Source organism: Chiloscyllium plagiosum, chromosome 3, assembly GCF_004010195.1.
Source record: "Chiloscyllium plagiosum isolate BGI_BamShark_2017 chromosome 3, ASM401019v2, whole genome shotgun sequence".
Lineage (NCBI taxonomy): Eukaryota > Metazoa > Chordata > Chondrichthyes > Orectolobiformes > Hemiscylliidae > Chiloscyllium > Chiloscyllium plagiosum.
In genome coordinates this window covers 43180299-43195593 of record NC_057712.1, presented here as the reverse complement: position 1 = coordinate 43195593, position 15295 = coordinate 43180299, and the positions used below count along the sequence as shown (strand labels likewise).

The window sequence follows — 15295 nt, the reverse complement described above, 5'->3', positions numbered from 1 at the left end:
GGGGGGGCGCGAAGAGTGCAGGAGAGAGAGGAGGGGGAGGTTCTTCCTCTCATATGCCGACTCCCTAGAAATAAGTGCCAATGTACCATTAGCTTTCCTGAATAGCTGCTGCACCTGTGTGCTAGTTTTTTGTTTCATACACAAGCATCCTGAAGTCCTTTTATACTGCAGCTTTCTGCAGTTTAAATAGTATTGTTCTTTTGTTCTCCCTTACAAAATGAACAACCTTACATTTTCCCAATTACAGTATACCCCATTTGCCAAGTGTCTGAGAACTTAATTATCCAATCAATATCTCTCTATAAACTGTATCCCTCTCACAACCTGTTTTTCTATTTATTGATGCTTTCTGTATATCTATACAGTACACTTGCTTCTTTCCTCAAGTCATTAATAAATATTGCAAATAGTTGCTGTCCCAGCACTGATTCTGATGAAACCCCATTGGTTACACATTGCAAACCTGAAAGAACGCTCTATCCCCATTTGCTGTTTCCTGCCCATTATACAATTCTTCATCCACGCCTATATACTACCTCCAATACCATTAGTTCTTATCTAATGACTTAACCATTTGTAAAGTATTTTGTTGAACGCCTTCTCGAAGTTCAAATACAGCACATCTACTGGTTCCCCTCTTTTCAGTTCTTGAAAAACTTGCGTAAAATTGTCAGACAATTTCCCTTTCATGAAGCCTTGCTAATTCGGCTTGATTTTCCAAATGCGTTATTACTTTGATTCCAATAAATGTTCAGCTAATCAGCATAGTTATCTGCTTTTTGCCTCCCTCCTTTTGTTGCATGGATTGATTTCTGGAAAATTTCAACCAATGCATCCACTAACTCTGAAGCTACTACTTTTAGGATCCTCAGATACAAGTCATCTGGACCAGGGGGACTTATTTGCCTTTAGCCCCATTAGTTTGCAAAATACTGTTCTAGTGATGATGACAGTACTCAATCCCCCTCCCATATTCTTCAGTATTAACGGGATGTTTGAAGTATCATCCACCATAAAGACTGATGCAAAATACCTGCACAACTCCGCTGCTATTTCCAACATGGAATAACTACCTCCCTGGATTCATTTTCTAATGGGTCCATGTTCACTTTGACCTCTCTCTTCCAATTTATATCTTTACAAGATGTTTTTCATATTCCTTGTGAGATTGTCCTTTAATTTTATTTTTTTTTTAAATTTCCTTTACTGGATTCTGAATTTATCCCACTTTGGGGCTAATCACTGACTTTTGCCTCCGTATATGCTTTATCTTTCAACTTTATACAATCCTTGAAGTCCTTGGTTAGCCATGGTTGATTTATCCCTCTCAGAATCTTTCTGCCTTACTGGAATATATTTTTGTTGAGTCGGGAATTACTTCCTGAAATGTCTACTACTGCTTGTTTACTGCTTTTCCTGCTCATCTGCTTGCCCAGTCCACTTTAGTTAACTCCATCCTCATTTCACTGTAATGCCCTTCATGTTAGACAGTTATTTCCGATGCAAGCTTCTCACACTCAAACTGAAAATTAAATTCTTTCATGTTATGATCACTACTACCTGGGGCATCTTTTACTCAGAGGTGATTTATTAATGTCTATTTAACCATTACCTATTACCAGGATACCTGTTCCTAGTTGGCTTCATGGCAAACTGCTCTAGGAAACTAGCTCTAATGCATACTATTAATTCATTTTTGTAGCTACCCTTTCCAACTTATATGGCTCAATCAACAAGATTAAAGTCACCCATAATTATTGCTCTATCCTTTTTAACATGTTATCATTTGTTGATTTGTTCACTTTCCTACAACGTGGTTATTGTTGGGGGTCTATACACTATTCCTACCAATGACTTCTTTTCTTTGCTGTTATTTACCTCCAGTCAAGTGGACTGTACATCATTTAATCCCATGACCATTTCTCACAACTGTTTTTATTTCATCTCTTTTTAACACTACTCCACTACCTTTTTCTTCCCTCCTGTCTTTGCAAAAGGTCAAATATCCCTAAATGTTAAGTATCTCAGTTCCAATCTTCTCGTGACCATGAGATCATGTCCATTTACCGCAATTTGTGCTGTTAGTCCGAATAGCTTATTCGGAATGCTTTGTGCTAGTGTACAAAGATAGCCTTTCGGGTGACTTTTTCGCCATTTTTAAGCAGCCTCACTTTTATTTGTACTTTGGCCCCATATGCTACTTGCCCTTGATTCCCTGTCAACTGGTTTTCATATTTTACTGTTTTTTTTTTTAAAATTGTGGTCCTTAGTTCTCTTTCCCTTCTAACCCTGCTTCGGCGGATCCCATCACCCATTCTAGTTTGTACTAGTCACAATCTCACTAACAAATACTTGCCCTCGGATATCAGTCCTGGTTCTGCTCAGGTATAACCTGTCCAGTTTGTACTGGTCCCACCTCTCCCAAAGCTGATTGCCATGTTCTGGGAATCTGAAACCCACCCCCTTGTATAATCTTTCCAGCCACGTATTCATCTATTCTGTAATTTCTATGTTATTTTGCATGTGGCACTGGTAGCAACCCTGAGATCACAAACTTTGAGGTCCAATGTTCAATTTACCTCCTAACTCCTTATATTCTGCCTTTAGAACCTCATTGCTTTTGTTTAAACCGATGTCATTGGTACCATAACCACTGGCTGTAGACCCTGATGATGTTGTCTTGTAACTGTTGAGACATCCTTAACCCTATTGCCATGGAGGCGATGTACGTCCCTGGAGTCTTGTTTGTGGCCACAGAAACACTCATCTATTCCCCTTACAACTGAATCCCCTGTAACTACTGCATTCTCAAACTTTCTCCTCCTCCCCCGTGCAGCATAGCTAACCACGGTGTAACAAATTTGGCTGTTACTAATTTACTTTACTATTTCCCCCACTTGTGTTTTCTCTCTCTCACACAAACACACACACAGATGCACGCACCACGGTCAGTGTTATGATCCCAGCTGATGGAAATATTGGCCAGGTCAGATCCCAAAGAGAAATCTGACTTGATAGACCATAAGTTTTATTTTTACAATTTGTTTAATATGGGTGGCCAGTGACTAAACTCACAAGCTTCCAATGTATTTCTAACAAACAAAGTTTATTCTAACAAAAACTTTTTACGCAGTACAACATCTATTTGAAACAGTCTTATTAAAATTAACAGAAATAAAAAGGTTCCACCTTATTGCCTTGATCAACAATCTAGATACACAAATCTCAGTGAAGAATCACCCTGTTTTCAATTTAAAGGCCTGGACAGTTGGTTTCTTTTCCGCATTCAATTTGTTTTAGTTAATGACTCAATGAGGCTCTTAAACAAATGACTATCACAGCTCATTTATTTCTTAACATGGGTTCTTAAAGCTCCTCTTCAATAGCCTTCTGTTTCTGGAGCTCTTATCTAACTGACATTAACCCACTCAGGACTTATTTTCTTCTGCACTATTTTTGAGACTGTTAAACTGCGCTGAAGTTACAGGTCTATTTCTCTCTGAATGACTTGCCTCTCACCCTGAAAGAAACCTGCACACTCATGGCCATTCTTGATGTTGTTTTTTCCAAAAAGAAACTTGTTTCTGTGTCTGTCCCCTCTGTCAGAAGCACCTTGTTGCTAGGATATAGCCAAAATTTTTCTTTTACCCTTTTTCAAAGGTACTGGATTAATGACCTCAAAGATTTTATAAGTCTCATTTAAATGGAAATCAACACATTTTCAGAAAACCCTTCACCAGTCTCAGAAATTAGTCTTTTTTAAAACACATATACACTCACCATTGAAATGCAAATCAAACATAAAACTATATACTGTCTGTCCACTTTAGAAACCAAGTTTCCTGATAGTAATAATGGCATAACATGAACCACATAACAGTCTAGCATAAGCTGTTTATCCCACGGTTGCCAGAGCTGTTGTCCAGGTAACCTTAGGGAAATGCCTCTCTGTTCTCTGCAGGCTAATTTCTTGCAAAGAAAAAACACATTTGCAGGTCCCAATGAGGAGTCATGACTGACGCACAGCAGCTGGTGAGTTGGCATCTCTTACCTCCTCTAGCCCACAACCCTCTAAGATCTCTGCACTGAATGTGGCCTGTAGAAATCCAGTGTTCTCCGAAAAAAACAGCAGTTGCTGTTGGATCGATCAACTGAATTGCTGATGATTAAAATCCATACCTTGAGAAGGAGTTAACAAGATGACTACAACAGGCTTAAGATTAACACCAGTGACAGAGATTCAATTTCTGTTCTGGCCAGGATAGACTTGTGACCTGACTCCTCATCGTGAGTGAACAGCAATGTTAAACCACCACTGAGAAAACCGCGAATACAAAATATTCATCGTTGGATAATGGGCCATGTTCTGCATTCTGACACAGTATACATTGAACAATAATCTACTGGTGGTACAGTACCAAAGAACATGGAGAAAAAGTGGACAACTGCAGCTAAGTACAGATCAGACATGAACTGACTGAATAGCACAATTGGTTTAAGTTTATGCAGAAAGAAACAATAGTTTTAAAACTTTAAATGTTTCTCTCACTTCAAATCGGCATCTTTCACTTGCTGTCAGCAAATGTACAGAAGGCTACTTGTAATATGGAAATATGCTTGATTTGTTTTACCTAATTGCTTTCTGGAAATCAATCCAAAAGCAATCACTGCACCAACTCCTGATGTCTTTCAAATGTATCGCCAGGCCTTTCAGAGAATGCACTTTAAATGCTGACTCATTGAACTACTTAAACGTACCTCTGCCAAGTAGTTAGTAAAATGTAAAAACAAATAGAGCATCTTTCACAACCTCAGGAAATCCCAAAAAATATTTCAGGTGTTGCCAATCTTATAAAGTAGAAAACAGCCAATTCCTCTCTCTTCTTGCCCCTTGATTATTTAGTAGTTTTGGGATGCTACTAGTCACTTCTATTGTGAAGGTTGAGACAAAAGTATATATTTAACCTCTCAGCCATTCCTGCCCCCCCCCCCCTTTATAATTTTCACAGCCTTGTTCTCCAATGGGCCTAAGTTAACTGCAGTCTCTGTTACCCTTTTTTTGAAAGGAGCTCTTGCTGTCTGTCCATCTTGATACTACGAGCAATTTTACCATCAATTGTCTTTATTCTTTTTGGTCCTGTTTTGTTGATTTTCAAATCTTTGCCAATACTGGCTTACCCAATAATCTTTGCCATATTGTATGTTCTTTCCACAATTTGATATTAACGTTAACTTTGCTGATTAACCATTGGCTCATTATATTCCTTGAATCCTTCTGTCATTGGGATGCAGCTTTGTTGTGAGCTATGAACCATCTTCTTAAACATCTGTCAAGGTTCCTCAACTGTCTTTGCTGTTAAACTCCTTTCCCAGTCCACTCCAGCTAGATCTGTCCTCACTGCTTTGTAAGCATCCCTATTTAAGCTTTGTATAGTTGTTTCTCTTGTAAGTTTTAACCGTGAGCGGCAGAACATTTCAGAGATAGTGATGGTTGCATCAAAAGGTTCAAGTTGTTGGAGGTGAATGACATTCAACAATCCAGGGTTAGAAAAATCAACTGGCAGAGAACTGACTCCAATGGGGCAACAGCAGATCTGGGCAGAATGAATGGAACGAAAGGTAGAAAATACAGTAACTGAACAATGGCTACCTTCAAAGAGCAGATAATTTTGGTGTTGTCAAAGTATAGCCCCTCAAATGGGAAAAGTAGGACAAGGAGGTAGAAATTAAAATTAGAAATAAAAATATGCTTACATGTGTAAGGCTGAAAATACAACAGAGAATAAAAAGCAATTCCAAAGTCTTAGAGAGGAGGAACAAGAAATTAGACAAGCAAAGTAGTATGAGAAAATACTACTAGTTTACAGAAGGGAATCCCAAATCTTCTCCAGGCATATACGTCGAAAAAGAATGGTTAAAGAATTTCTAGAACTGATAAAAGACCACAAAGGGAATCTACACACAACAGCAGGAGGCATGGTTGTGGTATTAAACAAATACTTTGCAACGGTCTTTATGAAAGAGGGATTGATTCCAGGCCATGTTGACTAAGGAGGAAACGCATCACTAAAAGGACTCAAAATTAATAAGTAAGTAGTCTTAGATGGACTGCTGGCACTTAAAGCCAAGAGTGTGACGCTGGAAAAGCACAGCAGGTCAAGCAGCATCCAAGGAGCAGGAAAATCAACATTTTGAGCAAAAGCCCTTCATCAGGATGCTGCCTGACCTGTTGTGCTTTTCCAGCACCACACTCTCAACTCTAATCTCCAACATCTGCAGTCCTCACTTTTGGCGGCTAGCACTTAAAGCAGACAAGGTAGCAGGACCAGATGGTAAACATCCAAGGATTTAAGGAAAACGAGAGGAGAAACTACAGAGATGCTGGGCATAACCTTTCAGTCCTCCCTGGAGTACCACAAGACTGGAGAATTGTAAACATTACAGCCTTGCTCAAGAAGGCCCCAAAAGACAGCAATTACAGACCAGTCAGTTTAACCAGTGGTGGGGAATCTTTTAGAACAAATTATTTGAGATAGAATTAGTAGTCACATTGAGAAAGGTGGGTTGATTGAGAGGAGTTAGCATGGATTTCTAATGAAAAAATCATGCTTAACTCACGAAGTTTCATGAATAGATAAATAAAGAGTCAATGAGATAAAACTTGATGTGTTATACACGGATTTCCTTAAGGCATTTGATACAGTGACACATAAGAGACTTGTGAAGAAAGTTATGGTCATTGCATAAAAAGGACCATAAAAATATGGAAACAAAATTGGCTGAACGATAGGACACAGAAAAATGATCAACTGACATTTTTCCGGCTGGACGAAGATTTGTGAAGGTCCAGCGAGGACCATTTCGAGACCCTTGCTTTTTAACAACTGCTGTAAGATTCATAATATTAATTCTATTATATAGGTAAAGTTTTATATCTAGCCCTACTGTTAGTATTCTTTTGTTAATGAGTTGTGAGCAATTTGTTTCTTAGTGCACACTAGACAGTCCTTTAATGATAAGGGGAAGGCCATTTTACTATCTGAGACTAGTTAACTTGCACATTTTTATTTGAATCTTTTCCCCAATGCTTTTAATAATTTTGTATTTTTGTTCCATATGTGTATTTATAATTGTGTTGAAATCTGAAGGAACTTTAACTAGAACCTATTTCTTAATATTGCAAATAACTTCAAAGAAACAATTAATTACTGCGAAATGTCTTTGTCTGATTTCACAGCCGTACCATGTCCAAGGCTGATTGCACACTGTCTTCTGGGATGAGATTTACTGCCTTTGTCCCGACTAACTCTTTTCACCTATTGGGACATCATTTCATGAATGAGAAATCACTGTCATAGTTTAATGAACTTGCCTGATCCTCTAGATCTTTACAAGCCATAATCCCATGAGTTCATTTGTGTTTGTTATCATGAAAGCTTACTTTTCACTTCAATGTTTGTTACAAATCTTTAAACTATCTGTCCTTGAACTTAAACTGTCTAATAAACCCTTTTGCATCTGTTGTTTGTGCAGGACTCTTTCACCTTGGAATAACCCCTATAGAAAGGTACCATCATGTAAACTCATGATCTCACTTAAATTCTGGACCAGGCTTTTGATTCTGTTTAATAGCTTGTCAGCCATTTTGTGTCTCTCAGTTATGGGTAACTTTGGTAGGAAGAACAGTGAAGGACAATATAAAACAAAATTCTAAATGGGGTACAGTAGATGGACCTGGGTGCATATGTGCACAGATCATTCAATGTGGAGTGCAAATGAAGACAGCAGTTAAAGCAAACAGTGCCTGAGGCCTCTGACCTGCTCTTGTAGCCACTGTGTTTACACGCCAAATCCAGCGGAGTTTCTGATCAATGGTAACCCCCCAGCACATTGATAACATCGAATACCAAAGGGTGGTGGTTAGACTGTCTCTTATTCAAGATGGTCACTGCCTAACATTTGTGTGATGCAAATGTTACCTAACACTTGCCAAAACAGACCTGGATAATGTCCAGATCTTGTTGCATTTGTTTGAACATGGACAGCTTCAGTATCAGAGGAATTGTGAATAGTGCTGAACATGTGCAATCATCCCTACTTTTGACCTGATGGAGAGAAGGTCATTAATGAAGCAGCTGAAGGTGGTTGGACCTAAGACACTACCCGGAGGAACTCCTGCAGAGGTATCCTGGAGCTGAGATGACTGACCTCCAACGACCATCTTCTTTTGTGTTAGGTATGAATCCAACCAGCAGAGAATTTGCTCCCTGATTCACATGCTTCTAATTTCGCTCGGGTTCCTTGATTTCACACTTGGTTGAATGTGGCCTTGATGTCAAGGGCTTGTTACTCCCACCGCACGTCTAGAATTCAGCTCTCTTGTCCATGTTTGCACCAAAACTGTAATGAGATCAGGAACTCATTGGCCCTGGTGGAACCCAAATTGGACGTTAATGGGCAGGTGATCTTGATAGCTCTGTTGATGACATCTTCCATCACTTTACTGATGACCAAGAATAGATGGATGAGGTGATAATTAATCATTTCACTATATATTATAAAGGAAAAGACTGAGGGGCCACTAGGTTTAAAATAACAAAATATTTGGGTAGACACAAAGTTGTTTACCTACTAAACAGTTGAACTATTTGATCCTTTCACCCAGCTCCACCATTCAACAAATCTATGGTTGATCACCCACTTCAACCTCACCTTAACGCACCATCCCCATTTCCACAAAATTGTTCATACGTGAACTCTATTGAGATCTATCTCGAATATACTCAACAACAGAGTATCCACAGTTCGCTGGTTCCAAGGTTCACAACAGTTTGAGCAGCATAATTTCTCCCCATTACAGCATCCCTAATTGGCCAAAAATTACCTTAAGAGTTTGACTCACCAAAGCCCTACATAATTTACAATAACTTTATGTTTATCAGATGATAGGAAGTAAAGGATTTGGAATTAGAGGCAGAGATGAAGCCAGAGTGAAGATTGCATGTATACTGGTTTTAGACAGATCAGGAGTACTCATTCAGTTATATTGTCACAGCAGTAAGCAAGTCTCCAAGTAACTTCTGAAATCTTGCAAGTTCTCTATTTCTCAATTCTGCCCAAACTTCATCCAAAAGACTTTTAAATTTAGAAATAAAACAAACCAATCTTATCCAACTGCAAATAGGGACTAAATCATTAGATTAGTTTCTCACAAGCTCTCTCCAATTATCCATTATAAATTTATGTGAAAGGATTATCCTTAAAGTTAGAGCCAGGTTCAGATTCCCTCAACATCAAGGACAAAACAAAGTTTGCTTGACCATCATTCCTCTAACTATTGTTTGGAAACACTGACTTACCTGCCTCTTCAGGGGGCATGGGGGAAGTTTGTAGGGAGGCAAACTCCAAATTCTGGCATGCTCTAAAAGTTCCAATATGTGCACAGGCTGAACAAATCGTAGATGCTCAGTCCAGCATTCCAGGTTCTTCAATGGCATATTATGCTTGCATGTAGTGGTGGCATAAAACCGTGACCACTTTACAATTCACAGTATGGACAAAGCAAGTTGGGGAACTGGACGATGGTTAGGAGCTGGGAGAAGAGGTTTCAGACAGCTGAGGGTCTGTGTTTAGTACGTTTCAGACAGTCAGGTTTTGCAAAATGTCTTGAGGAGTGGCGAATGTGGTAGAAGGTTGCTGGCTACAAAGTGAGTGCTCAGAAGCAGCTCTGTGTGCCTTTGAAAATTCAGTGCAGTCAAGACCAGGGTGAAAGAAGTCGACAAGCAATATTTGCTTGGTACATAGCTGAGAAATATTAGAGTTAAGAGAACACCCGGGGCAGTGCTAGCTTAACTGCTATAGCTCACTGCGAATCAACTGGAATTGTGCCCATGAGAAGGTACTGGTGTGCAGCCTCAGGAATTCAGTAGAATGCAAGGGATGCGAATGCACAACCAGGGCATTCAAGCAGTGTGATGGAGTGGCTTGTGATAAATTTCCAAAGATCGATCTTGAAAAATGTAGAATTTGAATCTGTTAGAAAACAGACAAACAACTCCAAATAAGAATTGGTGATTCTTTGGTATCCTGAACATTGGGGGTGGGAGGAGTTTGCTGACAAATCCGTGGGATCTGGTTAAGCACATCTGCTAGTTGTGTTCTGTAAGGTTTTCAACCAGTTCCTCTTTAAACCATATTCCAAATGTTAAAGTACAAGTTGTACATACATAATTTAGATTGTGTTAGCTGTCTAACTTTGTGTAATAAAGGTTATTTTGTTTGATCAAAACAATGGAATCTTACTGCTTTATTCTCTGAAGCATCTAGAATCTCAAATTTCTTCTGCTGTAAAAGAGAACTAATCCATAATATAAATTGGCAGTCTTGTCATGACGCTGTTCAATGTCCTCACATTTCCTCAAACACAGCAAACCCCATCCACAAAATGAATTAGAGAAACTTGCCAAGGGTCCTTTGACAGCACTGTCCAAATCCACAAACTCCACCATTCATCACAGTAAAGGTAACAGGTCTATGGAAACACCACCCGCTGCAAGTCTTCTTCACGTCACACACTATCCTGATTTGGTATTGTAATTTAGAATTCCTTCATTGTCACTGGATCAAAATCCTGGAATAGCTTCCCTCACAACAGAAGTGCTTAAACTATTCAGCGGGAGCCCACCACCTTCTTGAGGAGAACTTGGGATGGACAAGTTCTTTGGTCTTTCCAGAAATACACTTCCTTAATACAAATACCAAAAACAAAAGACACCAGTTCCAAAACCTTGACGCCTGCTTACTTGTTCGGAACTTACTTGGAAAGCTTTGCACTTCTCTTCCTTCAGCTGCTTTTCAACTTCCACATGACGTGCCAGTCGATCTAATGTTGACAGAACTCTTTCCTTTTGCCAATCAATGTGATCTTTTGGTTTCTGTTTATTTCCCAAAAAAGTACACAAAAAGCAATTGTTAATCATGTTTTTACAAAAAATCAAAACAAATATTTGTTTCAAATTGCATGCATATACTATTTCTAAATTCATTCTCAGGAACATAGATTATTATATGAAAGAGTTACTGAGATTTGTTCTAATCAACCTTTTCAGAGGTGATCTTACACTCCTCTGGAGCAGGTAGGACTTGAACCTACGTCGTCTGGCTCAGATCTAGGGTCTCTCTCTCTCTCTCTCTCTCACTCTCTCTCTCTCTCAATTCCCTGCAAGTGGTGCCTTTCTTAATCTGGTGTTTTCATGGAATGACTCTGAAGGAACATGCCTTTTTTCTATATAATGTACTACAGGATCCAACATACGAAAGGTAATTGGTACAACATGGAGACTGGAGACAATTCAAATCATCCATTCTCAATTTTTGATAACACTTGGTCTGTTCATCCACCTTCCACTCCTGAAGAGTGATCATGATATGTAGGAGCAAAAGAAGGCCATTCAAGCCACTAAGACTGTGCCACAATTCAATGAGATTATAACTGATCTGCTTATACTCACAACTCGACTTTCCTGCCTTTTCTCCATAACCCTAGATTGCCATAAGGGTAACAATCTGTATCTCAGCATTGATAACTCTGTGGAAAGAATTTCACAATTTCATTACCGACACAAGAAATTCCTCCTCTTAACTGGGCAAACACTTACTCTGAGATTATACACTCTGGTCCTAGTTTCTCCAACAGAGGAAACAACCTTTCCACATCTCTCCTGAGTGGTCACTAAGAGTCTTACATGTGTCATTAAGGTCTTGTTGTTCTTCTAAATTTCAAAGAGAGTAAGTACAACCTATCCTCAAGAAAGTCCCTATTTTTAATAGCCAGCAGCCTGCTCTCAATCCAGTTGGAGTATTCACTAAGTCGCAGCAAGAAAAGCTGAGCGTAAACTTGGTCCTGACTTCCATGCCAAATATGGAAATACTATCCTTTTGAGAACACTGGCATTCTGTGTTGTATCTGGAATTATACCTCACACTGACCTCACATGGAACTTTCTGCCACAGGCAACAGTACACATTTTCATGTTGTGCAGCACCAGTACCACGGTAGAAGAGTGCGGTTCTGGTGTGTTATTGTCCAGACAAGATCCTCTCAAAATATTTTATGACATCGCCGAGAACCTAACCTTTTCTTATTTGAAAGGCAAATGTGGAGTGCCATGTTCTGGATGCAATGCAGCTGGTCAAACTACACCATGTTAAGTAAAAACAGTTTATTTAAATACTATCATTAAAATATAAACAAGAGAAAGACAAACTTAGAAAAACAACTCAATTGGAAAGTTTAACTGAATAATATGTACAGAAGCTATTACTAATTAACTGTTCCAATATAGTTACATCCCATAAACATACCCTTTGGGAAAAAAAAAGGCAATGCAGACAGATTCTCACAGGCAGTTCTCCAATCCAGGAGGGAAAAAAACATTGAGAAAATTCAGAGAGTAGCAGTCAGGAGACATTCGCTGAAACTTCCAACCCTGTTGAGATTCCAGTAGCTTCAGATGCAACTGAGAAACTAAAACCCAAGCTTTAGCCTACTCACTTAACCTGTCTATATCCCTTATAGACTGTCATCCTCACCACTTACTTTCTCATCTATTTTTGAATCATTCGCAAACTTCGCTGTTGTACGAAGGTAGAGTTGTACTAAGGGGGCCATTTTTAGTATGGCAACCTGCATCTACTGAATACTAGAGGGATCAATGCTGGGGCCATGATTACTTATAGTGTATTAGTGACTTGGATAAGGAAAGTCAATCTACAATAGCTAAGTTTGTGAATGATTCAAAAATTTATGAGAAGGCAAATGGTGAGGATGACAGTCTACAAGGAACGTAGACAGGTTAAGTGAGTCTGCCAAAACTTGGCAAATTGGATATAATGTGGCAAAATGAGACATAATGCACCTTGGCAGCAAGAATAGAAGAGGATTGCTGCAGATAATAGGGAAGGCAAGTGGAATGCTGGGCTTCATTTAAAACAGCAGCTAAAGTATTTTTGCCCTTTCAAATTACCTTTGAAAAGGGGTTCAGTCGCATGTGCTCAGCAAAGGTTATTAAAGTTTCCAGAACAAGTAACACGACGGAAAATTTTGATGCAAGTTCCCAGATGGTAGGAGGTCTTTGCAAGGTTAACTGGGCTTGGTGAAAAGTCAATTCTGAGGCATCTTTAGGAAAGTATTTGTTTAAATTATATCCACCACAGCCCTCAGTGGTTCTGGATCATTTAAATGGTATCTGTGCTTTATCATTTCGGAAATTTCAACATGGAAATGTTTACAGGAGCTTACAGAAAGAACCTCAAAAGATTGAATTGGGTACCTTTACAAAGAGCCAGGACACACAATGGTTGTTTCCTCCTCTACATTATCACTTAATGATTAGTGGCACAGGCAAGAGCATTTAAGGAGCAATAATTTAAAAAGGAACAAATACACTTCCATGACCAAGATCTACAAACAAACTGAAAACACTCAGCCAAGACCAAATCCCAACATAACCCTCAGCCAAGCCCTAACCCAAGCCTGCAATTTAACCAGAACCCTAATCTTAGCCTTACGCCCAATCTATCCCTAACTCTTGCCCTGTCCCCAGGCCTAATACTAATCTTAACTGTAGCCCATGACCTAAACATAATCCTAACACTCGTCCTAACCACAAACTTAACCCTCGCCTAAGATCTAGCTGTAGCCCTGAGCTGAACCATAGCCGCCAATTTAATCACAATCCGAACACTTAGGGTAGCCCTCACCCCAAACCTACCTCCAGTCTTACCACTGAACTTAATTTTAACTCCAGCCCAAACTGTAAAGAAGCCCAAGGCCTAGATCAACCCTAACCCTAACGTTAATTCTAGCCCTAGCCCCAACCCTAACCCTACCATTAAATCTAACCCCAATCCTGACCGAGTCCAACAGCAACCTTGACTTTCACCTAAGACCTAACCCTACCCGAACTGTGACCCTAGCCCTAAACTAAACATTAAGTCTAGCCCTCAGCGTAACACTAAACCTAATCCTAATCCTTACCTTAACCCTAATCCCACTCCTTGCTCAAGCCCTAGCCCTAATCCAAGCACCAACCCAAATCTTAGTCCTAATTCAGGCCCAAACCCTAACCCAAACCTTAACCGTTACTCTAACAACAAACCTATGCTAATTAGAACACAGAACATTACAGTGCAGTACAGGCCCTTCGGCCCTCGATGTTGCGCCGACCAGTCATACCAATCTGAAGTCCATTTAACCTACACTATTCCATTCCATATGTTTGTCCAATGACGACTTAAATGCCCTTAAAGTCGGCGAATCTACTACCGTTGCAGGCAAAGCATTCCATACCCTTACTACTCTGAGTAAAGAAACTACCTCGGACATCTGTCCTATATCTATCTCCCCTCAATTTAAAGCTATGCCCCCTCATGCTCGCCGTCACCATACTTTGGAAAAAGGCTCTCCCTGTCCACCCTATCTAACCCTCTGATTATCTTATTTGTCTCTATTAAGTCACCTCTCATCCTTCTTCTCTCCAACCAAAACAGCCTCAAGTTCCTCAGCCTTTCCTCGTAAGACCTCCCCTCCATACCAGGCAACATCCTAGTAAATCTCCTCTGCACCTTTTCCAAAGCTTCCACATTCTTCTTATAATGTGGTGACCAGAACTGTACACAATACTCCAAGTGCGGCCACACCAGAGTTTTGTACAGCTGTAGCATAACCTCATAGTTCCGGAACTCGATCCCTCGATTAATAAAAGCTAAAACACTGTATGCCTTCTTAACAACCCTGTCAACCTGGGTGGCAACTTTCAAGGATGTGTACCTGGACACAGATCTCTCTGCTCATCGACACTACCAAGAATCTTACCATTATAGCCCAGTACTTTGCATTCCGGTTACTCCAACCAAAGTAAATCACTTGACACTTGTCCGCATTAAACTCCATTTGCCACCTCTCAGCCCAGCTCTGCAGCTTATCTATCTCTCTGTAACCTACAACATCCTTCGTTATTATCTACAACTCCACCGACCTTAGTGTTGTCTGCGAATTTACTAACCCACCCTTCTACGCCCACATCCAGGTCATTTATAAAATGATGAACAGCAGTGGACCAATGCCGACCCTTGCGGTACACCACTAGTAACTGGACACCAAGATGAACATGTTCCATCAACTACAACCCTGTTTTCTTTCAGCAAGCCAATTACTGATCCAAACTGCTATGTCTCCCACAATCCCATTCCTCCGCATTTTGTATAATAGCCTACTGTGGGGAACCTTATCAAA

General features: G+C 39.8%; 1 protein-coding gene across 4 annotated transcripts in view; it reads right to left on the bottom strand.

Annotated features, from left to right (window-relative positions):
* znf451 (zinc finger protein 451) overlaps positions 1 to 15295 on the bottom strand; it is a 96812-nt gene that overhangs the window by 64101 nt on the left and 17416 nt on the right. For all 4 annotated transcript variants that reach the window (XM_043681314.1, XM_043681333.1, XM_043681324.1 and 1 more), the window contains exon 4: positions 10818 to 10934. In XM_043681314.1, the coding sequence (XP_043537249.1) occupies positions 10818 to 10934 (117 nt within the window). The remainder of the gene's footprint in view (positions 1 to 10817; positions 10935 to 15295) is intronic.